The sequence below is a fragment of the Lissotriton vulgaris genome, chromosome 4_1 (genome assembly GCF_964263255.1).
Source record: "Lissotriton vulgaris chromosome 4_1, aLisVul1.2, whole genome shotgun sequence".
Taxonomy (NCBI): domain Eukaryota; kingdom Metazoa; phylum Chordata; class Amphibia; order Caudata; family Salamandridae; genus Lissotriton; species Lissotriton vulgaris.
The window spans coordinates 1,656,851,533-1,656,879,182 of record NC_141691.1 but is presented as its reverse complement, the minus strand read 5'-3'; the positions used below and the strand labels follow the sequence as shown (position 1 = coordinate 1,656,879,182).

General features: G+C 43.0%; 1 protein-coding gene across 1 annotated transcript in view; it reads left to right on the top strand.

Moving 5' to 3' along the window:
- LOC147724364 (uncharacterized) overlaps window positions 1–27,650 on the top strand; it is a 350,577-nt gene that overhangs the window by 178,450 nt on the left and 144,477 nt on the right. The window contains exons 6-8 of the mRNA XM_086965924.1: window positions 10,143–10,327; window positions 21,421–21,575; window positions 22,730–22,892. Coding sequence (XP_086822050.1) covers window positions 10,143–10,327; window positions 21,421–21,575; window positions 22,730–22,892 — 503 coding nt within the window. The remainder of the gene's footprint in view (window positions 1–10,142; window positions 10,328–21,420; window positions 21,576–22,729; window positions 22,893–27,650) is intronic.

Here is a 27,650-nt window from a genome sequence, read left to right as displayed (position 1 = left end):
CACAGCCAGTGCTAAAAGTATGTTCAACTGCAAAACCTCAAATGTTGTATACTTTTTAGAATGTCCATGCCCCTTGGGGTATGTAGGTGAGACATCCCGTACAATTCAGACACGATTGACTGAACACCGCTCATCAATCAGAACCAAAAAGGTAACTGCGCCAATTGTGAAGCATTTCCTGGACCAGGGACATGGCCCAAATGAATTCACATGGCGCATATTGGAAAAAATCAACGTACCTGATGAGAAAGGAGGTGAAGCCATCCGAAAGAAACGTGAAGTCTTTTGGATTTTTTCTTTAAACACTTTCCGTGAAGGATTAAACAGTGAAATCCCTTGGGAAAATGCTATCGTTTGAAGACATGTATGTGTATAGGATCCTGAATATTTTATCATTTAATTGTAAATAGTTGCTTTTCTGTCTACAACTATAGAATTTGCATAGGCACTCTATGTATATAGATAAAGAGATCTATATGATATATATATGATATATATATAAAGATAGATACAGGCTCCATATTAAAAGCGATCTTTTTTAACCCAAAAGGTTAACTAGGTAATTTCTCTTAGAATCTCGCAGAAAAGAAATCTGTTCTTAGTCTATGGACCTAACAGAAAAGAAACTTATAGTGTTAGCTTGTCCTACTTTAGAGAAAGTGCAAAAATACTATTAATTTTTGTAATTGTTTACTTTGCTTATTAGTCATCTACAAAAAAAGTAATTTTCTTCCATGTAAACATCGACTTTTGTAAAGGGGAAAAAAATCTTTCTTCTTACTGAGTCCACACCATCGACATCAATATGCTAGAGTCTTTCTTCGCGTTCATTCAGCATTGGTTCCGTCACGAAAAGGCTAATTGGCTTCACCTGCCAAAATAAAAAGACGCGCAAATCTACCCGTGTCCAATTTTATCACGGAAATACGTTCGGGATAGATGTCCGCCTCCACGCGCCTACATCCAAAATACTAACGGTACGTAGACTAGATAGACTATTAGCAAAGCGCTGTATGCTTCGAAAGATTAACTTAGTTTAATTTTAAAATATCGTGTTGAAATCTGTTGGTTTTTAGGCACCGCCCAAGTGTTTACATCCTCGGCAATCGGCAATATTTGAAAAACGCCCCGCTGTAAACCCAGAACAGCTAAGCATTAAGGTATGCTTACGAGAACATCACTCGAGCATAGAGCAAATGCGGTTTATTGCCATGTCTCTGCGTTTTAAGGAACCACTTAACAAAGCTTTTGTTTCTTTTCCGGTTTAGTACCATGCTGTAACAATAATTATTCACCAAGCCCAGCATAGTCTCTGAATCCTCAACATTTCATCGACAAGCATTATAAGCATTTATCATCCTTTTAAAAGCTTGGTAAGATTCCGTCCAGGTCTCTACACACTATCCCTGTTTCAGCCTATATATAAAATGCTTAGCTATGTATTCATTTTTTTCAGCGTAGGCGATGCCGAAAAATTAGGGGTTCAAATCAAGCCCATTGCACCTCTTGGAGGCGACGTAACCTTTTGTTAAATATCAGGTCAATCAGTCTCCTGAGATTCGACATTCTATTTACAGGCCAAGCATCAGACATTATTATAGTTGTCATAAGAGTCCTTGTCTAATATACTTTTCATATTACATTCTCTGCAGGCTATTCAACCTATTTTTCTTTGTGTTAAAGAGTGAAACATATATAAATATTAGTTTAATATAAGAAATAAAGACCCGCTACATTAGGTACGTTATCCCTCTTTATAATTATGACATTCAAGATAACCATGCCCAATTACAGTGTTTTATGTGTCTTTTTCTATAAAAATATTGCAGAAATTCTTCGCTTATGGCACGTGATTCTTTTTCTTCAAGAACTGAATAGAATCCTTAATTCCAGATAACGACCGTTATGACCAGTTGGTTTTAGCTATAGGTAAGCGCAATAACATGAGTGATCAATGAATTTAATATTAGATATAGCGTCTTTGTATGAGCGACAAATAAGTAGAACCTTAAGGGCCTTTTCAATAAATAAGATCTCACCCCTAAAGAATAAATGTCATCATGCCTCGAAACAATAATGCACTTTTGCATCAAATAATTTGCTTGAACTGATAGAGTTCTTCTCTAACAACTTTTATCATACTATACCTTTCTTATACTTTATCTGTCTCTTTATATCTGAACCCTGGCCTTATTAGTTTTTATAATAATCGATGTAAGAAACATGGTATCTATCCAATGTATTTTCATGTTTATCTCTAGTTATTATAAAACAACTATCATTGTTGTACATTTTGTACCATCAAGTTTTGTATTACCATGTTATGTTTCTGTAACACTTTTATATTCATGCCCTGTTCTAGGTATTAGAGAATAATTATCAATATTGTATATTTTGTATCCATTAAGTTCTTCATCACCATATTGTGTCGTTCAAATTTATCCAAATGAATTCTTTGAGCTGCAGTAGAGGCTTCTATTGTATTTTGCTCCTATCATTAGAGTATTAAATTGCCTTAAATATAGGACTTAGCTTTTTTGCACAGTTTCCCTTTCTTTATTTAAGAGTACACTGTCCTTAGAGAATATAAATTGGCCTTAACATATAGGCTAAGTTTGTTAACTAATTATTTGTATGCATAAACTTGTGTTTTTTAACAATATAGGAATACTTTAAACTATACACTAAACTATGTTTTTATTTTCAGAAAGTTGTACTTTGTCTTGAGAAAGGCGCTGGCTGCCGAAACGCGTCGACACACAACTTATTCCTCATTGTGAAGGAATTATTAATGTTATTTTACAGTCATATTTACTTCTGAAGAATGTAATTTTAATTTTGCTTTGTGATATATGCATTTTTATTTGTTCTATAAAATAATAAATTGTTTAATAAAATTAAGTAATTAATTGGAAACTGTTCATTTTCAGTCTTTGTCCTGTTACCATTGTGTAGGCAATCCACAACCTCCGCCTAGGTTGTTTCTTTCACTGTGAGTGTGGACCTTGCCATAGTACGAAGATGTCGTCTATATAACGGAAGAAAACTTTGGCATATCTTTTCCGATTTTCACCATTCAGGATGTAGTTAGTTTCGAAGTTCATCATAAAGATATTTGCGTAGCATGGAGCTGTGCAATTGCCCATCGATGTTCCTGTGAGCTGTAGATAGTGTTTATCTTGCCATTTGAGGTAGCTTTGATATAACGTAAAATTAAGCAGTTCCATAAGAAATACTTGAAATTTTTGATCCAGTTGTGACAGCATTAACACTGCTTCAACTGCTTCTATGCCCAGATTGTGGGGGATAGAGGAATACAGTGCTTTTACGTTGATGGTGTATAGCCATGTTTCCTGATCTTGAGATAGTGTAGCTTGTTCAATCTTAAGCAAAAAATCAGTCGTATCTCTAATATATGTTTGTGCCTTGGTTACAAATTCCTTCAAGTGTACATCTAAGAATTGACCTATCGGTTCATGAATGCTTCCTCTAGTATTCACAATTGGACGAAATGGAGGATTTTTGGGGTCCTTGTGGATTTTTGGGAGCATATAAATCGTTGGTGGTTTTGGGTACTCTTTTGTTAAAACATTTTTTGTTTTATCTGAGATGGTTCTTTCTTCATGTACGTTCATAAGGATTCTCATGAGTAAATCTTGGAATTCTTTTGTCGGGTTGTAGTCTAGAAGAGCATATGTTTCTGTATCATTGATATGTGCGTTAACTTGACTAGTATAGAATTCTGTGTTCATAAGAACCATTGCTCCCCCTTTCTCTGCTCTTTGAACCATAATGTCTGGCTTTTGTGATATTTCTTTCTTTGAAAGATTTTGAAATTTTGTGCGTTGTTTGAAATTGAATTTATTGATTTTGTTGTTCACTAGTGTTTCAAATGTGTCCAAAGTTTTATGGCTTATTGGAGCCTGATAATTGCTTTTTGGTCTCAAATGTTTCAGTTGTAAATCTGTATCTGGAATTTATTCTGATTGTAAAATATTGTCAAAGAAATGGCGAAGTCTCAAATTCTGCATCAGTTTAAACAGACTGATGTTAAGTTCCAGTTTGTTGGTGTGATGAGTGGGGACAAAAGAAGTCCCTTTTTGTAGTGTCTGAATCTCTTGTTTATTAAGTCATAAGAAGAAATGTTAATAACTAGCTGGTCCTCAGTTAATTTTTCTTTCTTCTGTTCGGTTTGCTTATTATTACTGGTGTTTTGGCAGTTGATATTGTTGCCTCTGTTTCTTTTTCCCCTCCGAGGTCTTCGGTATCCTTTTGGCCTTCGTCTAAAAAGGCCTGCTTGTTGTTGTTTGTAGGAGGGTGGACGCTGTTGGTTGGTTTGTTGTACCTCTTTGTCGAATTGTTTGTGTATCTCCCTCTGATGAGGATGTTTCGGTCTCCATGTTGTTAGTTTTTGGTCTGTTTTGGTGTCTCCTGGCGTATACCTCCGCCCAGGAATAGACTATCCCTAATTTGTAGTCTATTGTATCTCTTATGTATTTTCGAACTTTACGTTCATTGATCTCCTCGGTATACTTTTCGAGTTGTTGATTAATATCTGTTATCACTTTGTTCCAGTTTTCTTGTTCCAACATTGCCTCTAGTTCACTCTTGGATTGTATGATTTCTTTGTTGAGTTCTTCTAAAACTTTCGAAAGTTCTTCTATTATGAGTAAAATGAGGTCTAACGAGCATTTGTTGAGTATGGCATACCACCTTTCGACAAATTTTTGGTTATTTTTGCAAAGTAGTGGCTTGAGTGGGACTCTTAGGCCTCTCGGAATTCTTTGAGCTCGATGGTAACGAATTAGGGTGCTGGCATGTAGCCTCTGATTGATTTCCCTCTTGGTAAGGTATAATAGTTGTTTTATGCTGTTTTCTTTACTTTTTTTGTTAGTGATTGGTGTGGTGTCCTCGTTGATTAATGTGTAGATTTTTGAAGCATCGTCTTCTATATATGCAACTGTTTCAGCTCTTGCTTCAGTTATCCTTGTGATATCACAATATGTAGCCATTGTGATCTAGATTGTTGCCGTGCTGCAGTCAAAAAAAGGTCCGACAATTGAATTCAAGAAAAGAAAAGAAGGGGTGAAAGCGCACAAGCTTCTTTTACAATTATGTTCTTTGTTGCGTGCCACGGAGGTATCACCTAGTCGTCCTATAGGTGTTTCAAATATGTATCCGATCAATGTGTATTCTAAATTTAGAGTACAGCCCTCTGGGCGCAGCATTCGGGGGAATCGTCTCAGCGATTTAATCCAGTGCTCTCATTGGTTTTTTCCACAGTTTGTTCACTGTTATCTCAATACTGGAACTATTTACAGTATATCATGGTCCCAATGCATTTCGTGCCATTAGGGCACTTCATCAGGGGAATCTATAAAGAAGAATTTGATTTGTATAAGAGGACCCACTTCATAACACATTCCGTAAAGTAAACATTTAGAGCAAGTACATTATTAAACTATTCATAGGAGTATCTTATCATGCAGTGAGGGTTAGCTGTCAAAATATGTTCATCTGAAAAAGTTTAAATATAAAGGTTCAGTGACAGTAATCGTTCTCCTACCTCGTAACCAAAGTGAAACCTTACTGTGTTCTCTCTCAGGTTAAAAGTGAACCCGTGATCCAGGGGTGTCCGCTATAGTAAACTCATGTTATACTATTTAAACTGAAGTGACTGTGTATATATCACGGGTGCTAAGTGTCATGTTAAATAGTCTATCTCAGTGAACATTTAAACGGAGAGCAAACCCCAGCTCCTACCGATTCTCTCGTGATGCAAGGAAAGATCATTTAGGGGTGCGAATACGAGAGGCGAACAACTCCTCCAAGGAGCTCTTTAAAATACTTAAGGAGTTCACAAATCCTATAGTAAACACACTATCCATCACCCCATCTCAAACATTGTGAAACGATCTAGCAAACTATTTTAAGGAAAAAATAGATAAGATCTATTGCTCTTTAGAAGGAGGAAGGGGATCCAGTGGGGCACCCCTTGTGGCAAGAGAGCCCACTTTACCTAGAATAGACTCCTTCTCCACTATTACAATAGAGCAAGTGGAGACTCTGTTGGCACAAACTAAATCAGGTGCTCCAGCAGACCCGGTGTTGCCATTTAATTTGGCGGAATTAGCATCTATTCTAGCTCCCTCTTTAACTAAGGTCTGTAATATCTCCTTGGATACAGCCTTTTTTCCAAGTAATCGGAAAAAAGCGCATGTAAAACCGCTGCTAAACCGCTGCTAAACCGCTGCTAAAAAAAGCGCTGGCAGACCCAATGGAGCTGTAAAATTACAGGCCAAACTCCCTTCTCCCGAGCAGTTCAAAGGTCCTGGAGACTTTGGTAAATAGGCAACTGATGCTATATTTGGAACAGCATAGTCTACCCGAACCCTTGCAATCAGGATTTCGCCCGGCCCACAGCACGAAGGCGGCATTAGTGGAGGTCACAGATACCATCAGGAGGTCAATGGACAGAGAGGCCCCCACCATGCTTGTGCTTTTAGATCTGTCTGCAGCCTTCGACACCATCTCCTATCGTGTCATGTTGGACAGACTGCGGTAGATTGGTGTCAGAGGCGTTGCTGGGGCTTGGTACAGAGTTTTTTGAGCAACAGAACTCAATGTGTACAATTAGACACATTTGTCTCTCAGACCTAAGCAGCAGACAAGGGTGTTCCACAGGGCTCAATTTTAAGCCCCACTCTATTCAACATCTATGTGGCTCCTCTAGCTTCCATCATCAGAGCCTGTGGATTGGAGACAATCTCGTATGCGGACGATACGCAGGTAATAGTCCCCATCGAGACAAATACAGCCCACACGAAAGCCAAGTTCAAGTCTTGCATGCTGCAAATTGCCGTCTGGATGAACCAGAACTTCCTGCAGTTAAACTCTAATGAAACAGAGATCCTCCTATTTGGGAAAGCAACAGATATGGTCTGTAGATTAGTGGCCATCAGAGCTAGGGGCGGCACCAAAGCCTAAGACTCATGATCAGAACTTGGACATATGGATCGACAATAAAATCTCGATGGAGGAGCATGTAAAAGCAGTATCAGGAACCTGCTTCGGCATCATTAGAATGCTAAGAAAAATCTTCCCATGGCTCCCTATGAGTGATAGAAAGACCTTAGTAAGCTCTATTAGTCAGCAGGCTTTACTATGGCAATGCTCTCCTGACAGGCATCAGTGAAGATCTTGCAGCAAGGCTACAGGTGGTGCAAAACACTGCTGCCCTCTTCTGAAACAGCTGCATTGGTTGCCTGTAAAGAAGAGAGCATTGTTCAAGCTACTGGTAATGGTGTTCAGAGCCTGACAGGGGATTGGCCCCCTATATCTAAGGAGAATGATTACAGCCTATACCCCAGGGCGTGTTTTAAGATCCAGTTATCAAAATTTACCCTGCCCATACAAGATCAAGAAAACAAAAGTGGGAGAACGAGCATTTTCCTATTTAGCCCCTTTCCATTGGAATCCCTTGCCAGATGAGTTGCGTGCTTGCCCTAGCTTGAAACTTTTTAAGAAGCTACTAAAAACCTGGCTGTTTTAAAGTCGCAACTCCTGGGTCAGCCGTTCCTGAATATTGTCGCCAAAAGTGCTGAGAGATCCCTCTGGAGATGATTTGTTTGCACAATATAAGTTTTAAAATAATAATAATAATGAGTCAAGTGCTTTGACCTCCCATTTTACTTGAGAAGCTAGGACCTCCCAGTGTGTTCAAGGGACTTATTTCTTTTATACTGTTAGCTTTCTTTGAAACCCGTTAGGGACTGCCAAATGGAAAGGGAAAATGAGCCGGTTTTCGACAATAAAGGTTTGAACCTTCTATCTGTGGAGTTGCGTCTTTGAGCCCAAGGGCATTTGTGGGAAACTGTTAGTTTTCTGTAGCTTTTTGCCCCTTTCATTTTTATGGTAATTTTTAGGGATGTTGGGGTTCTCAGGAATGTCATCCTCTTCAACGGTTAGTGAGCTTTTGTTTGCGATAACCTGATTTAGCATCTCGAGCATGCAGGATCGCATTTCCTGTGGAATAATCTTTTTAAGCGCATTGTTATTCATGTTGGGAATTGGTGCATCTGCATCATCTGATTCCACGTCAGACATTATAAGGTTTATAATTTTTTTGCCCTGCTTGGAAAGTTTAATTTCAGTAGGAAAGAATACAAAGGGCTCAGAATGAGAGTAGGTAGATAAGTCCAGTAATGATTATCAATGGCCCCGAATGTTGTTGAATGCGTAGTATGGTATAAAACCTCTTCTGGTTCTATACCAGAAGGGTAGCGTTATTCCAATTGAAGCTTAATTATACTTGCTGTTGGTATGCAGCAGCTGATTGTCAAGGCAATTTAACTGTCAGAGGTTTTCTGACGTCATACTCGCTCGAGCGATCAGCTCCTGCCATCTGTGCCAAGTCATGTCTGTTGCAAAGGCAGCCTCATGATCATAGAGGCGTGGTCTAGGTAAAGCCCTCTTTTTAACCACATCGCTGCAGCGGCTATTCCGCCGCAGCGCTAAGTGGGCGGGGCGGCCGCTCGGCGGCCGCATGCTGGTGACAGAACCGCTCCGTCACCAGCCGCGGTTGGGCTGTGCTTGTGACGGAACGGTTCTGTCATGGCCCCGACCGCTCAATAGAATGCGCCGCGCAGGCGCGGCGGCAGGGCCATGACGGAACCGTTCCGTTATCAGCACAGCCCAACCGCAGCTGATGACGGAGCGGTTCCGTCATCAGCATAGAACAGGTTAAAAACATTTTAATTAGCGTTGTTTAGTTACAGGTCTACGTCAGACGCTGACAAAACCGTTGCCAAGTTGCATTCCTCTCAATTTTTAGGCGTGCCCCTGCGATAAGATCGTGGCTGAGGGAGAGAGCGTTCGGCCCTGGAGGCTGTAAACGCAGTTTCTGGGACAGTGTCCTATCTCCCACAGAAGCGAAATGCCCGCAAGCGGCCCTTGAGGTGTGGCTAGTTAGGGGAGTGCACCGGATGCCCCGGCTACAGGGAACCCGGCCAGGGGTGTGATGACAGCATACGGTCAGGGGGTCCTAAAATTCCCAAGCCCCTTGGAAGGGAAGTGGGAAGAAGGGGGGCCGATCTACATAAATTGTAGGCCAGATGATAATCTGAGTGAGTAGGATCCTAGGAGAAAGGTTATGAAGCAGCGCAAGAACAGATTAAGAGAAAGATACCAATGCTAATCAACCACGCTCATAAAAATAGGTCTCAGCAAAGAAAAAAAATAGTAGCAAAGTGGAATTTATCTGCCTGGAGCTGCATTTAAAAGAGGCAGACTATTCTATGTTCATGGCTAATATACATGAGGAAGATTCTGTTCTAGAACAGTTTCACTTTATGATGTATCATTTTTAAGTGGCTGCTTGGAGTTAGCATTAAAAGAAATATGCATAATGGTAGCCCCAGTCTTGTAATGAAATTATAAACACATATCTGCACTTGTTTGTTTATACAAGAGGAACAAATAGGATTCTCTTCTTGCATAGACTTTGATGACCTTTCTTAGGGATGTATGGTATTGCAGAATTGCTTTAAATGGAGATGGGATTGCTGGCTGTTAGCAGAACTATATGATTTACATTTATTATGTTACAGTTTATGAACCATTCCTGTTGAAAGAAATTCAAAATACAGAACATTACTGTATAATTCTGAAGGGTATCTTTAGCAAGCAAAGCATAATAGCTCAAAGTATAGCTATACCATGGTGCAAGGGGGCCTGCATTGTCGCCAGGCAGCTGATTATGCACCAGCGCAGACAGGGAGCTGGGATGCACTATATTTTGGTAAATATAGCGCATTCGTGCCCTTTCCATTTCACACAACACAGCAGGTTGTCTGCCAGTGTTGCCTAAATGAAAGAGTGATCCATCTTGCCCACAGTATCGTAAAAAATGCTGGGCAATGACAACTCACAGCCCAAAAGAATATATGTATTGAATGTCTTGATCTTGAATATTTTCATCTGTGCCTGCCATATCTTGGACGCAGTCCTTGCTACCTTGAATTTCCACCATCTATTTGCATCATTGAAAGTTTAGGAATGCAATTCATTTTAAATGGCTACAACCTCTTATTATCGCTGTCTATTTGGCAGGGTTCTTAAAAGTTCCAATTGATTTTCCACAGATGCTAACACGAGAGAAAAACATATTCTGATGGAAGATGTGGCGAAATATAAGCAACTGGATAAGATGGCCTCTCAGGACATGGCACTCAAAGAGGCCGAGCTGATGAAAATCCAACAAGAGCTTCAAAGAGCTGTTATCTCTGTGAAAGAAAAAGAGCAAAATGTGGACCTTCTGGAAACCCAAGTACGTGATTATTAATGGTTATAAAATATTTCTATGAAACGTGTACGCGTCTAAGAAAAAAACATTTGCTGAATGAAACGATGAAAAAAAATGTATACATGCACAGAACGTTGGTTGTGATTGGTTTTGGGGGGCGGGTCTTAGGAGATACCCAAAATGTGTGTTTCTCGTTTAAATTCCCACAGGAAAGTTTTGCTGAATGAGCACCTAAAATCTTCCAAAAAATGTACACCAAATGTGCATGGAGAAAGAGGTGCCAATGTCTTTTGGTAAGTAGAAATGTCAGTGATGTCAAAATATACAATGCTACATGGAGGTACAGAGGTCTTCTAGACAAGCAGGGGCCCCTCCAGAAAGTGCGAAAAATGTGGCACACCTGGAGAAAATATCATGTGATAGGATGAATGGCAGCACTACGTAGCAAGGGATATCACGATAAAGGGAATGAGTGAGAAAGTAATACATGGGAGACCAGGTGAGACAGTAAAAGCATTTATTGAATCCTGACTTTATTATGAAAACAATGACTAAGAAGAAAGAGATATCCATTATCATGATGAGTCTTATACATGCAATGTTCATTATCTTGATAGCTCTTATAAATGCATCAATTTTACTGATGTGGCTGACTCTGGCGTGGCGATTCTACTACAACAGTTTTATATATGTTGTTTTACTTTGTGATAAACTTGAAAATAATCAAATGTTTATCTATTGTATTGTATATTGGATTTATATAGTGCTTATCACCCAGGGGTCTCTAAGCGCTTGCCTTGGGAACCCGTCCTGGCTTTTCCCTGTGAGATAGCCCCTACAGGGCATCCCCAAGGTGAAAGCCAGGCATCCTGCCGCGGGGGGCCGTTGTGGAGATTAAGCAAGCTTAATGCCCAGAGTTGCAGAGTGTGAACCCATGATTAGGTCAGGCACCGAAGCGAGAATTATCGAGTCCGTGGACATTTGAGCTCAAGACCCTGCCGCGTCGGGAATTGAACCCTGGTCCCGGGTCTGACCTCTGCTTCAGGGTCTGCCTGCTCTAACCAGTGAGCCACACTTCTCCACTATTGACACCAGTGATTTCATCAATTATGCTGTGATGTCAACTCTGACTTAATGTTACCAAGCTGCCTCTCTCCTACGTCGGAATTGACATTATTGATGAAATCACATTGTCTATACCATTCCCATCATCCATGACATCACTAAAACATGAAAGAATTGCACTGGAACCAGACTCAGAGCAAGATGCCAGCTCTGTGAAATCAGCTCTAGGACATTATCCCTCGGATCATGGACATTCCCGGATGCTATCCAACACCGCCATGAGGATGGGCAGCCAACGAAGTTCCTGGGTTCTTTCAGACCCATATTGCAGACAACGGCCCATACAAAGAATTTATTAGGTGAGGACACTGCCAAGACATTACCCGATGATCAACAGAAGAAACACGCCAAGAAAGCTAATCCGTAAAACTGGGAGACATCTTAGATATGGGCCAGTAGGACTACAATCAGACACTCCGTCAAAAAATTCTGAACTCCCTTCTACCCTGCAACTGGTTGTCAAAACTACACAGTCCTTGATCCTCATGATAAGCGGCTAGTGAGATTGAGAACCTTGGTGTTATCACAGTCCACTATGCAGACAGGCAGCATACATGGTTGCACTATGTTGGGAGCTGGACCTAAGAGGTACGCAATGATCTGCTGCAGCCACATCTTGGTGGATGGCATGCAGGACCAGGGGATATGGCGGGCAGAGGCCAGTGGCACTGCAAAATGATGTGCTCTATTAGAAAATCTAACTCTCTGTCTACTTCAACTGTGCTCATCGCTTGCATGAGTTAACACAAGAGAGCCCCCCCCAGATCTTATATCTTCAAACTGCATAAACTCATACGGCCTTGCAATTCACAACCAATTAATCAGACAGTACTTGAGTTACACATCCACTTCACAAAAGAAAAATGGGGGCTAGATTAGATGCTTCTGATCATTCAAGAGAACCATTCTTTACTTCATTGAGAAATGATTATCTACTTTACTGTGGCTACCTAGACAGACCAACAAAAGGCACTCAAATGTAGCACTCTTCGGAAGGTGATACAAATACTAACATACCTCATAAAGAACACTTTTGTTGGAGTGAATGAATGTAGTCCCCCAAACTAGTTACACTTTCTCCAATGAAAATCAGCATCCACTGCCTACCCATATAACACTGAGTCCTGCCTCACCCTACACAGTGTAGCATCAGACAGTCTTTGTGGCGGCCCGCTGGTGTGAGACTACTACTTGAACATATAGTGTTGTATGATTTAGTGAGTAATTTTGTAGATTTTCCCACCAATTTCATTATTCACTAGCAATATTTGGAGAACGAACCATCACAGTCTTCATTGAGACTTTCTGGTCTGGCACCCTCAACTGGATCTTGTTTCACCACTGCTGACCCATGTTGTCTTCTTGGTCAGCCGGCCGGCCAACTCCTCTTCTTAGAGGCTCTTTTTTTATTGCAAACATTCCTCTTGTCAATCTGCATCCAGAATGTGTAAGGTCACTCTGAAAGCAATTATGGAGAAGGGCTCATTTCATACCATATCTGAAGGGTCCTTGGAGGTAAAATCTTTGAAAAATGAATTGCTCTCCCTACAAAGGTGTTTAGATTCCACAAACAGGAGATTTTAAAAGGTAGAAGAGAACTACATACATAACCTAACTCTGGAATGGAAATCTGGCGCCTTAAGCACAAGATCTCAGAGATGGACGATAGATCAAGAAGGGTCAACATCCACCTAAATGGAATCATGGAAGAAGTTGAAAAAGGAGAGATGATAACGTTCCTCAAAGACTTCCTGCCTCGTCTAGTAGACTTGCAATTCCTGAAGACATACTTTACTGTATTAAGGGCATGACTGATGTTCAGGAAGCTCTGGAAACAGTGGCGATGGTACACCAGTGCCAGCTACACACGCCTATGGTTGTTGCTAATGGGTGGGTGCTATAATTTGGCCAAAGGCTACTCCCTATGCCAGAGGCCATTTTTCATTTTCATTTAGGATGTGCTGGAGGCATTGATGCCACTGCACTACGCACATAGCAAGTCTAACTATTTGGGCCTACTCTCAAACTATACTTTATAGTCCATTTAGTAGTACTTCAGTAGTACTTCAATAGTAGTATTTAGTGCTTGATTTGTGCCCGTGGGTCCGACCAACACTCATTTTTGGGGCCAGCACTTATTTTTCCACATCCACTCATTTACCAAGTGCAAGAGAGAGAAAAACAAACAAAGGGGAAATAAGGAGGAAAATTAAGACGGGAAGAAATGGCATAAAAAGAGAAAACCTAGCCTGCAAGAGTGAGATAAAGGGAAGGGAATGTATTATAGAGGATTAAAGAGGCATAAGGTGGATTCCAGACTATGTAGCCTTAGTATTCAGTGCACCGACATTTAATAGCCTTGACCACGGGTTTCTGAGCAGAGCATTGGGCACCTGCGCTCATCGTTTTACAAATTAAGTACTGGTAATAGTACACATGCTACAAAATACTATTCCCAAATCTACATGCAGAGGCCTGTAGAAAATGTGGGACAGACAGAGAGAAGTGGCTGGAAAATGGGGAATACTCACATTTAAATGGGACAGGTATAATGAGGGACAAGGCGAGATTAAGGGAAGGGTAAGGAGCAAGGGACAGACATCCACCCACAAAAGAGTAGGGCAATTGTGATGCACAGACTGCACTTATAAAGTTCCTACAGCCAAATATGGACCCAAAATAGCAAATATACTCTAGCTACCACTGGTACTGCAACACACTCCCATATAAAATATTGGTGCCACCAAGTAACTATATAAATATATTGGAAAATAAAGGAACATTTTTGTAAGATCCTGTAAGTTTTATCTTTTAAGCAAATCATGTTTAACGTTATTTCAATGTTTTTTATCTTGTAAATCCAATACTTATTTTTCTTTAAGCTAATCCTTATGACTTTTATAAAAGGGCCTAGAACACTTACAACACACCTGTTAATGTAAGGAGTGATTGTTCTGAACTCCACCACCCATGTACAGATGAAACACATTTCAGCTCCAACCAGTCACATCCAGGCTGAACATGTAAAAAATAAATTCTCCCACCAGATACCATTTTCTGCCTTTATTACTTCAGTGAATGTATTTTCTTTGTGGCCGCTCATTTTGAGGACTAATTATTTGGAGGACAGTAAGGGTTTACAGGCAAGGATAATCCTCTTTGGGATGTTCAGGGAAGCAGTAATTTCCAGGTTGCAGAATGGAAGTGTGAGCTTGAGTACCCTACAGCCCACTCCCATACTATCCCCGCCTATATCAAAATACTGGTTGCACTCCCTTTCATGGCGACAGTATCTTTCCAGAAGGACAATTATGTTAACTTAGACATCTTAAAAGCCAATCTTGTGCTTGCATCAGCTGCGGACACAACTTACGGAAGACTGCACCAGTTTATCACACTGCCACAGTCACAGGTGGAAAGACAAAAGGTGGCAAAGACATTTTATACCCTTGCCTACTTCCTTCATGTGGTAGGTACAATTGACGGCACCCACATGGCCTTTCAGCCACCTTGCAACACAGCACATCTTTTTCACAACAGACACCGCTGTCACTCGATCAACATGCAGGTGATGCCAGGGGCTTCTTCACTGGTGTGTACCCCTTGAATGTTGCTTAATTACTGGGATTTAGGGACATGTGACTCATTGGTAAGTAACAACATCTATCAGGAATCTTCTCACCTTGTTCCACTTGAGCTGCTTGAGCATCTCTCGAATTCTTGACAGTAGACACCGAGTTCAGCATTGAGAACATTCAGAGCTGTGCGTCAGTCACACAAGGGTAGACGCCGGTAGTGGATCTGATGGTTGGCATTCTTTGGCTCCAGATGCAGTAATTTTTGGTGTACAACTGTTACCATGCATTTTTTACCACGCACTACACTTACAACGCAGGCATTACCACGCATACCATTACAACGCATTGCGCTGGGGGGCGCTCTAGGATAGGGAATAAGTTAAATTTTATATCCAACACCTTCCCTAGTATCCACGGGGACTGGAGTTGGAATATAAAAATATACTTACCACTATCCAGCACCTCAAAGCGCTATGCGTTGTAACGGTATTCGTTGTAAATACCGCGTTGTAATGGTATGCGTGGTAATGGTATGCGTGGTAACGTCATACATCCCCTTTATTGTTTTTAGATCAGTAAGTTACCAGTAGTTGATCCGACACATCAGATATTTTTATCCTTTGGGTGCTCTCTCAGGATTACTTGAACATTTTTATTTCGTTCTCCTGCTAGCCACTGTTACCTCCTTGTCAGTTTGACTGCAGTTGGCCCTTTTCTGAGTTTTTTCTAAAATAGTTTTCTTCCTCTGAAAACCCTAGTTTTTCTGTGCTCTCTAACTGGCTACTTACTGCTCGAGTTATCATCAACTTAGAATAGAGACAAGTCTTTAAGGGAGAAAGGCCTTACCTGGGGAAAAGAAAAGACCAGCAACAAAACTTAACATAACATGTGTATTTGTAAAGCGCAAATTCACCCCTAAAGGGGCATCTTGGCACTGAATAACAGTTTTTGAGTACCATTGAGTTGGGTAACAATAAACATCTATCAGTAGACGGTTGGCGTCTGACAACTTCTCACACTGGGGTACATGTGCATCTGTGGGGGTCCATCACAAACATTCTTATTAATCACTACAACACAATACAGACACATTACCCCAACACCCACTTGATGTATTTAGGCAGGATGTATTACATTTCAACTACAGCCCCCTTCCAAGATATTTCACATGTCTTTCTTGCAGGTGATGTCGGGTATGCTCTACATCTTCCTATCTCCTCAGATCATACAGATATCCAACGACACTACCTTAACAAAGGTTCAGTACAGGAGCCATTATTGAATTCACTTTTGGGATCATTAAATTGCATTTCAGATGTCTTAGCTGTGCTGTGGGGGTTAGGGCTGGTGTACTTCCCAGACGTTTTGTGCAAGATTGTTGCCGTCTGTTGTGTGATTCACAACATTGCCACTTGAAGGGGTTTATATGTATATAGGCTTTGACCATGATCTACGCCCTCATCCAGATTCTGGGGATAGGGGACAGAATAGAGAATGAGGTACTGGTGCAGGATCAATTAGTTAACTCTTTATTCTTGAGCTGCTACTTTACTTGCTGCACTTATGTGGTTGGGCAGTCTCTTGTCAATGATGAATGGTGGACTACCGACCAGTCCATACATATGATTCTGAGATAACTCTGTTTAATTTACATAATGCCTTCAACAAACATTTTTCAATAACAGCGTTTACGCGCAACTCTTGAAGAGTACGTTCATTTTTTTTTTAAATCTTTATTTTTGTTGCAGAGCTAGACATTACATATCTATTCATTTTGGTTCACTCAGCAGCGGAAATCGCAACCTGCTCATTTACAGTTCCGTATAGCCCACAGCCCGGGGGTCGGGCGGCGTTCATTATTAATGTCGCAGTCAATCTCCGCGTGGCAAACCTTAGTCACCTTGTGTCAGAGAAATCTAGCAACTGCTTTTTTAGTTCCCTGCTCTTCGATTCATCCATACAACTTAACCCATGCACTTAGTGGTGTGTATTACTCAAGTACCTATTCTTTAATGTTTCCTGTCCTAGTGGTATTACATCTATCTGTAGTGATCTATCAATAGCCCACTATTCCTAACCCTACCCACGGGGTCATCATCTCAGACCTGCTGCTTGTAATTTAAGAGTATACCATCCGTTGAGTGCTAACTGGAGCTATCACATTAAATGGACTGAGCGTTCAATCTCCCTTTCTAACGCCCCCCCTCCCTCATTCCCCAAACTGCAGGTGGTGTGGGCTACAACAAATATTTCAACGATTCAAATAGAGGAGACCTATTGAGTTTCAACTATGGGCCCGATTCACAGAATGAACTTAAGACTCAATCCTAAATTTACTACTATTTTGGTATTCACAGAATGCACTTACTACTTTTGGCATTCACAGAATGCACTTACTACTTTTGGCATTCACAGAATGAACTTACTACTTTTGGTATTCACAGAAGTTAGGATTTTGTCTTAAGTTTGTCTTAAGACAGACTTAAGACAGACTTAAGACAAACTTAAGACAGACTTAAGACAGACTTAAGACAAAATCCTAACTTCTGTGAATACCAAAAGTAGTAAGTTCATTCTGTGAATACCAAAAGTAGTAAGTGCATTCTGTGAATGCCAAAAGTAGTAAGTGCATTCTGTGAATACCAAAATAGTAGTAAGTTTAGGATTGAGTCTTAAGTTCATTCTGTGAATCGGGCCCCATGTGTCTGTGGTACCACAATGGTACCAGTGATTGGTACGTCAATTCTAACGTGTAGCTCATGAAGAGCTGAAAAGAAGGAGTAATCTCTATCCCCAGGGTGCTGCACTCGCCACACATCAGTTAACCCCCATCCACTCGGCCACTCCGCCCTCTTCTTTGCCATCTTTCGAACCTGGGATTCCTCTAACGGGGGGTGTGACCTATCCAGCTCCACATCTGTAATTGAGTTAAAGTCCCCACCTAATATTACCTGACCAGCCAGGAAATACGCTAATTTCCCCGATATGGTGTCAAAAAATCGGCCATACAGCCTCCCCGCCACCGCCACATATCTGCCTTCAGGGTCTACCGCTGTGTTTGTGGCCTGAAACGGGATTCCCGCCCTCACCCACACCAATGCTCCCCTTGCAAATGCTGAATAAGTTGTACCAAACACCCGGCCCCTCCATCTTTTCTGTAGTGCGACACATTCCTAGTTGGTGAGATGCGTCTCTTGTAGCAACGCTATTTGTATCCCTCCTTCTCAGTAAGTATGCATGTACCTTGTGACGTCTCGATATAGTATGTAATCCTCGCACGTTCCACGTGACACATTTTAACTCAGGTAATGTTCCCATTGCAAACCCTCCAGTCCCCCATCCCCATCATGTTTCGTGTGCCCACACCAGCACAGCTGAACCCCAAACACAAAAAATTCCTTAAAACTTTCCTATCCCTCCCCCCCAGAACAGGTCCCAATAACACAACATTAGTCCCCGTCCAAACTACCATATCAAAACACGTACTTCTATCCTGTAGTAGCCACTACAGGCTGCCTTAAGGGCAGTGGGGTTGTGGTTCGACTCCGACAGGTGGCAGCTCCCGCGCCAGCCCCCCGCCCCCATCACCCCGCAATATTACGGCACAATGATAAAGTTCACAATCGTTACCAGGCCTCCCAGTGTCAGTAATACATTTCATCTTCCGTGACCTCAGTCAGCTAGTGGCCACCTACAGATCATCAGCCGATCTAGGCGTCACCTCCGGGCCCTTGGTGCTTTCATCGTCCAACGGTTCCGATGCAGATCGTCTGTTATCTCCTTCGGAGCCAGTCCCCTTTGGGGAATCCTCCTGTTGCAAACCAGTGATCGCAGCCGTAGCCTCCAATGCTCCTTGCTTATCCGCTGCCATCCGTGCACGTTGCATTTCTTTTTGTAGTTTACTCTTCTTGCGGAGACGCTGCGATTGGCGCATTCGTGGTGGTTTGGGCAGTACGCTATCTCCCATAGTCCTACGGTCCATGCCTGCCCTGTATTTTTCAAGCCATGACCAGGCTTCCTCCGGTGTTTGGAAGAACTGTGTTGATCCATCCATTATCACCCTCAGTTTAGCAGGAAACAACAAGGAGTACTGTATACCTTCTTCCCTTAGCTCTTTCTTGACAGATAGGTATGATGCCCTGCGCCTTTGTATTTCCTGAGTATAATCTGGAAATATGGTTACAGCACTATTGTCCACCTGAAAAGGCCCCACCGAGCGTGCATTTTGGATGAGGAGATCTCTATCCTTATAATGGAGGACTCTAGCCACCACTGGGCGAGGAGGGCGGCCCGGCGCAGGCTGTTTGGCCAGAACTCTATGCGCCCTCTCGAGTGTAAAGAAGGTTGATAGACCCGTTGGGGCCACTGTAGTTTTAAGCCAGTTTTCTAGATATGCCACCATGTCCGTCCCCTCAATCCGCTCCGGCAGTCCTACCACTCGGACGTTGTTGCGCCGATTGCGACTTTCCGTGTCCTCGGCCCTCTTTTCCAGAGATTCCAGTCACCTTATCGCATCTTCCAGTTTATGTTCTGCTGTGACCACCGCCGGTTTGAGGTCTTGAAGAAGTAGTTCGGTTTCTTTGACCCTATCTGCCAGTTTCAAATGATCCGCTCGTAACAACCCCAGCCCCGTTGCCGCCTGAGATATGTCCTGATGGAGGGCCTCTTTTGTCGGTCTTATAGCCTCCAGGATCTGATCAAAACGTTTATTCAGTCTCTGCTCCGATGTTGACGTTTCCTCAACATCTCCACCGCCATGGGCTCCCGCTGGGTCCGCATCTTCCTCCTTCCTATTTTTGGGTTTCATGTCTCAGCCGCTTGTAAACCCTGTTTTTGGCTCTCCAAACTTGTAATCTGTTCGTGCTGCCGACCGTATTCAGCGTCCGCCGTGGGTGCCCGTCGCCGGTCTACCCTCCGTAGCTCCCGGCTGCACAGCGCCGCGAGCCTGCTCCTGCCCCCACCTCCGCAGCAGTAAGAACAGGCCCGCTACCCCGCACTCACCGACGACCACAGTTAGGGGGCCTCGAGCACCTCAACTCCAGCTGCATCGCTCCAGAGCACTCCTGCCTCTGTCTCCTCGTCCCAGGCCCTTGTCGTCGTGCCCTCGGAGGTACACCGCAGTCCCAATGACTTCAAGCCGAGGCACTGGATCCCCGTGAAGATCCGTAGCCCACCGCTCTCTCGCGCAGCGTGTCAGGGTCACTCGTACCTCACAATCGGCCTGCTACCAGCTGCGCTGTACCCTCAGCGCTGGGCCCCTTATTTGCTGCCATCGTCATCACGGCCGCCATTTTGTTTGCTTCGGTCTCTCCGGATCTCTTCCTCCTGCTGAGTCCCAGTCCTCCTCAATTCGTGTCCGCTTCAAAGTTCCTGCGAGGCCGCAGTGGGTCGACCGCCCCTTCCCTGCTGATCGTGCCCATAAGTACGCCCTTGTGCCTCGATCCGGTGTGGTCTCGAGCTAGCTCCCACCATCGAGTCCAGCCGCCATCTTGCTTCCGCTCACATTGATTCGGCTCTGGACTTTAACACGCTACCAAAGGCTCCCGGAGGTGCTAATTCACTACCTGGTGGGCACAAAAGCTTCCGACCACCTTCCTACGTCCACTGCGCTCTCCATCACCGTTGTCAGGGCAGTTTTTCAGGATAATCGGCGGGTTTAGGGACGGAGCTCGCCGCTCACGCCGCCTCCGCCATCGGCGCCCAGACCACGCCCCTTGAATAGTACGTTCATGCTTTAGAACATGCATATTAATAATTTTGACCCATAAATGACATAGACAATTTTGGGGGATTCTCTACATGCAGTTGGTCTCCCTCCTACATGCAACACAAGATCCAGTCTGATTGTTGTAGTGTCCACAAGTCATGTGTGAGGCATACCCGTTTTGACACAATTCTAGGTGTGCAAACTTTTGTAAATCTGCAATTACTTCAAGTCCATTGGTGGAATGCACAGTAACGCCCATGCCATACCCATAGAACGCCTACCAGCTTGAAATGTAACGTAACGCAGTGCAAGCAGCTGCATTCCCTTGCATTTCTTCACAAAGCCACGCAAGGAGGCACAAAGCGCCCCCTGCATGGCTTTGTAAATCTGAATTAAGAATTGCACTTAATAATTCTGGTCCTTAGCGTTTTTGGGTTTGATAAGATGTTTTGCACTAGTGTAAATGTTTGTACCATACACACTTGTTTGGGTCGTTACCTCATTAGAGTTCTTGTCATTTCAACCACCTTTGGATGCATAGTGCTCCTTGCCTGATGTAACACACTCCTCATTTAGCGCATGAGCAAAGCACTTTTATGCAGAATACCATTTTTTTTTAAATTGCACAACCCGATATGTAATACCGTTCAGAGAGAAGTCTGAATTGTAACCCTGTGCATTTTCATACGACTAACGTTTCTGTTTAGCTTCACCACCAGGTCCAGCAGCATCAAAGTGTTGAAGCTAAGCTTGCAGAAAACCGCACAGAATTACTGAGGCTGCAGACATCCCTCCACCAGCTGGAAGAGAGCCTCATGACAAGCAGCCACTCTGCGCAGGAGCAAATTGGACTGGAACTTCGGTAGGTCCTCTTAGCATACCTTCTTGGTAGTATTGGCTCACTGATTTAAGGTATGACTGCTAGTCCAAGAGTTCTTTGATAACATTATTTAATCCTCCATAACCTCCTAAATTGTGTGCAGTTTAGGGATTAAAGCTGAAAGTAACAATGACAAACACAATTCCTTGTCTTAAGATAAATAAAAGATCACTACATTTAAGTTATCTTGTACTACTTTGTTAGGAAATTGTATAGTACAGTGGTTAATTTGTAAAAGAAAAAGAGTGGTATCTGAAGTTCTGCTTAGAAGCTCACTGCTGGTGCAATTAAAAATCAGCACATCCAATACCATGGCTGGAAGCCTTAAATCCACCTCATGCTTCTTCAATCCACTGCCAGACAATCCCTTCCCCTCCATCCCACCCTTGCAGGTTCCTGCTTTCTCCTTTCATCACAGTTTTGACATCTTCCTCTTCCTCCGTCTTTCTGATCTATGTGCTTTTCCCTCTCTTGCATTCAGCAAATATCTGTTGCAGTAAAAATAGGTGCCAGTCCACAAAGTAAGTGCCGGTGGCCCCCACCAGCAACCACCGGCTCAATTTAAGCACTATACAAGTCCCATCACCAGAACAGGCTCATTCCTAAAGAGAGTTCTTACCAGTTTAATGAAATAAGATGAATATCTTAAATATTAAACAAAAAAACAGATATATGAGATAACTTGGCATTTGCAACGGAATTGAAATAAAACACATGTACATTAAAAGACCATGTGATGATGTCATTTCTTTAATAATCTTCAATTAGTTTTATGATTATTGACTTGTTCAGGTATTTACTAATCATTTTTATGGATTAGAAAATGCACTAATTTTTTAATCGATAAACAGAATTTGTAGAAAGATGTGCTATTCGGTGCATTAGTTCCCTCGATTCAATTACTTTTATTAATACTGTCTATATTTAAAAACAGACTACGCATCTCCAGTGTATTTCTCCATTTACTGAAAAGGGAAAGTGTGAGCACATCTATACATTCATTTACATATCATCTGTATTAAGCTTGTAAATTGTTTCTCTAATTGTCTGAACTCCTGAAGAAGGCTTCTATGACTGCACAAAATCTTTGTAAAGGAGTAATTTCTCAAGCAGAACTGCTGGTTTGTGTTGTTTAGCAGAGAAGCAGAGAAACTGAGGCAACAGCTAATGGAGAAAGAACTGTCCGCCAGTGAGGATAAATATCTACGAAATAAAATGGCAGAAGAATGTGCACATTTGACCAAAGAGAACGGCCGCTTGCAGTCTCAAGTTCTAGCAGCATCCAAACAACTGGAGCAAGTAAGTCCTATCTAAAAGATCTCCTCACCTACATTGACAATTGGTGAAATATTACGAGGGCCCTTCACATCAACTAGGACCTGTCACTGGTCTGGATTTATGTCATGAAAGGAGTATTCACACCTCATGCATTCAATTTTAAGTAAAAATAAACGTGCTGATGATGAGGAGCAAACATCAATTTTAAACCCACAATTGTGAATTTGAAAGACTCTAAAAGGGTTCATCCTGGAGAGATTCAGAAGTTTTCAATGTTAAAGGAAAATGATCTTACATCAACGTACAAATCTGAGCCTTTGTCTTTATAAATGCGTATCTCTACATATACACAACCCTCTTTCACCTCAATCCCCTCTTTTTAACATGGAAAAAAATGAGCTTGGCAAAAAGGATAGATGAAGGTAGACTGGATTCAAAATCAGATATTTTACCTTAGCATTGGGTTTCTCTACAGAGTCAAATATAATATGTGCACACTGTTGTCAAAACAAAGATCTCTGAGCACTATTGCTGTGGTAATTAGTAAAACCTTACTACCTGCTTTACATTTCATGAACAATTTAGTCACATTTTATGTACAATAGGAGAGTGCTGTGTAATACCTAGAATTTGTAAGACATTCTTGTTTTCTAGTTCCATTGACAGTCCTTACTTTGCGATTTTAATTCAACCAGTTTTTCAATGTACATCTCTTTTGCTTTATTTTGTTTTTATTTTCAGATGTAAAAATACCTGTACTTTTAAACTATCTATTAATAGTGCTTTTCCATTTTTATTAACACCTTCGCTGCTATTGATATTTTCCTCCTGTGCTGATATTTCATCATTGCCATTGTTCATGACGAGCTCAGCTCGTCATCAGCACAGCTCCACTGTGCCTCATGACGAGCTGAGCTCGTCATGAGCATCGAAGGGGTTAAGAAGTTGAAGTTGGTCATGCAATTGTGCAGAATGATGATGATTTAAGATTGTGAATCTGATATGTCCCATCTAACCACCAGAAAAAAGAAAATTTTAAATGAGTCTAGAGGAGCCTCAAAGGCATTTATATGCTAAAGTTCTTGCTTGTCACCTCAGTGGAAATGGAGAGCAGGAAGAAGGTAGATGGGCAACATCCTGCCATAATGGTAGCCGTTTCCAGCCAAACACTGAGCACTGTATTTAAAATAATTTATTTAAACCTGCTTGCCCCCTTGTAAAATGCTTGCTTTCAAAATGAACTTAGACTACAACAAATAGAATCAGTGTGCAGAGTAAAATAATCTGTTCGACTTGGCCCTCTCTGCAGTGTCATCCCCTAGCCTTTTGTCTTCTCCCATCCTGTTTTCCGAATTTTCTTTTTGTTAGCATTAGTACTCTCTGCACCTTACCACTAATGATTTTTATTGGGTTACCTTATTAGATTTAATAATTGCTAACCTTTGATTGGTTATGGATAGGTATATCTAGTGTGTACTCAAATGAACTGTAGTTTAAAATCCTCTTTAGTGGTAAAATCGGTTTTTACGTCCCATTTCTGACCGATATGGAAGCTAAATTCCTTTGTAACCTCACCCCACAGAAGACTCCAATGGCAGGAACACAAAATCCATAGATTGTGGACGGAAAGGCCTCACCTAAATTTTCGTGGCATGCTTCATTATTGGCCATTCAGCCCCACCATGTTAAAACAGTGCCAACATGGTGGTCTCAACTGTGCTGCATGGAAGAACAAGATAAGTACTTCTGGTCAGTAGAGTGGTCCAGATCTATTTTTAAAACTACCTCCCATTAACCCAGGGTATTCCCTTTATTTGGTGGGTATGCAGGGCAGAAGTAAAATAACAGTATTGGATGTTTACGTGAGTCAATGTTTCAGACATCCATCATAATAAACAGTTGCCAACATGTTTCAGTGTTTCAGCCATAAAATAGGTACCCCCATAAAACAAGAAAGGTCCAGGGCCTTCATCATGGCAAAAATGTGTACCCCGCAAGTCTGTCCTGCATATGTGTCCTTGCATATAGGTGGGCCTCTGCTGGTCCGGTAAACGTTATTGCCCTTTTACTTTTAGGCTCCAAGCCAACTAGTCACACCAGTGGGGGGCGGGCACTCCTGTAGTCACACTATTGTCAAGGCATAGGTCTTGTGATGCCACCTAAGGTGCCACTGGTGCACTTCTCTTCCTTGTGTATTCCTCCCAGATAGCGAAACAAAGGGGGACACAAACAGAGGAACCTGACACCAGGCTTTTGTCACCGCAGACTACTTGTAGCCTTGGGAAGGGAAGAACTTTTCAGAACTAGATGTGTGGATGGCCAGGATGTCACGCCCACTTCAAAGCCTGGCACCGGGTGTAAATATTAGGCCTCCTGAACCACCTCCTCAGCTCACTCTTGGGCCTGTGGACTACAGTAAAGTGGCTGCCTTGTTCCGGAGATAACTGCCTGCAGCTTGAGGCCTGCCATATTCTTTAGAGGACTGCCCGGCTTCTACCAAAACACTGCCCTAATGTTTGAGGCCTACCTTGTTCTCCAGGGGACTGCCCTGCTACATGAGGTCTGCCCTGCTTTCTGAGAAGAAAAACTGGACCTGCTCTCTTCAAATAAGGCTAACCTGATTGCCCTCAAGGGTCAGTTGGCTGAACTCCTGTTCGGACCTACAGGGACACCACAAGCTCCAGAGGCCTCTATGCAACTTCCCAGAGGACCAGCTGCAACTGCACCTGCCTGAATCTGCAACTGAGCCTGTCTGAGCCCTGCTGGTCTCTGCAAGCCTAAGTCTCTGATCGACTAGAGGTGTCTCCCCAGGTCCTGGACCCTTGGTGGAATCAGAGTGCTCTCCGCTTTAATGAAAGGTAAAATCCTGAAGTTTTGGCCTCTGTGTGACTTAAAACTGGCAGTTTGTGCTGAGACTCTGCTGCATGCAGTGACTTCCAACATGACTGCTAACACCGCAATGCGCTATAGCAACGAGGCGACGGTCAACATGAAGCTCCAGCAGTGAACCTCTGTGATGCTTTACCTAATATTCGCACTACATTGGTGACAGTCTGCGATGCCAGGCCTGTTCTTCATGCTACAGTAATGATCATCTGCAAGGCTCTACCCTGTGGCCTCCTTCACCACTAACCAGACTCTCATAAGATCACTTTTCAGTGGGACTAACTTGGCCCCTGTATCCACTCCATTATAGTCAGACCCTTCTTGTGACTTACCCTGTCTAACATGACCAGATGACTGCGAGTGGTGCTTTGTGCTTTTAGGCACTATCAGCCTGATTCATGAAAACCGAATTCTGCGATTTTTAAATTGCGATTTACAGCGAATCGCAATTTAGAAATCGCAGACCGGCATTCATCAAAATTAGCGAGAAAATAAAGCGATTCGCACGCAGCCGCAAAAAGCATTTGCGATTTTCAAAAATAGCAGAAAAATCGCTATTTTCGTTAACATCCGTGTAGGAATTGCAATATCGCTAATTGCGAGATCGCTAAATGCGATATCGCAAAATCGCGAGATCGCAAAAACGGGAAGTCGCATTTCGAGCACAGTGATGACATCACAACCAGGAAGCAGCCAGTTCCCACCCCCATTCAGAACAGTGAGGCTGATCTCGAGGCTGCATCTCACTGAGCTCCTTCCAGGACACCTCCAAACTTCAAAATCCTTTTCTTTTGTGACTGCAGCAATGGCAGAGGATGCAGCACCAGGGCCCAGCGACACCGGGCGCAAGCGGAAGCTCAAATTCTCTGAGCAGGAGTTGGAGCACCTGATTGACGGAGTGGTTGATAACCACCCAAAACTTTTTGGAAAGGACTCCAGGAGGGTGCCTGAGGCGGAGAAAAGCCGAATCTGGCTTGGGATAGCCGCAAAAGTCAACTCTGTGGGCGTGGCACACAGGTCGCTGGAGGAGCTGAAAAAGAGGTGGTACGACCTCTGAGGTCGTGCCAAGGAGTGGGTGGCAGAGAGGCTGGGCGAGACCCTGGCTACTGGAGGCGGAGATCCTACAGTCCCTCCCAACACCCCCTTGGAGGACCGCGTGGAGGACACTCTTGAGCCAGAAGCGTGCATAGGGGTCATCAATCTGGACTCATCCCGACTCACCCAAGACAGCCAAAGTAAGTGGGATGCGACTGCGACCCTGTCCCCTAACAATGGCCATGACCCTATAGCCTCCCATAATCATCCCAAGTCATGCAATCAATGCACATTAGGTCATGCCTAAAAGCATTGTGGGACATGTAGTCTACCCACAATGTACAAGAACCCCAATGCAGCCAGACATGTCCCAAAGTACGCAATGCCACATCCAGTCAGGGAATGTCATCCAGCATGCATGTAGCAACTGCACGTGTGACAGATACATGCAATTAATGTACGTCCACTTCCCCTCACAGGAGGCGCTGACAACAGCAGCGACAGCGACAGGCTGCTCATTGACGAGGCACCAGAGGATGCAGAGGAGGTGCCAACAGCGACACATCCTGCACCATCACGCACTGCACCTATCCACGCAGCCAGGGCAACACCATCTGCGCCAGCACCATCAGGCGCAGCACCTATCCCCGCAGTCAGGGCAACACCATCTGCGCCAGCACCATTAGGCGCTGCACCTATCCCCGCAGCCAGGGCAACACCATCTGTGCCAGCACCATCAGGCGCTGCACCTATCCCCGCAGCCAGGGCAACACCATCTGCGCCAGCACCATCAGGCGCAGCACCATTGACAACCACAACTCCACCACCAGCGGGACCCTCTACATCTGGTGCAGCTAG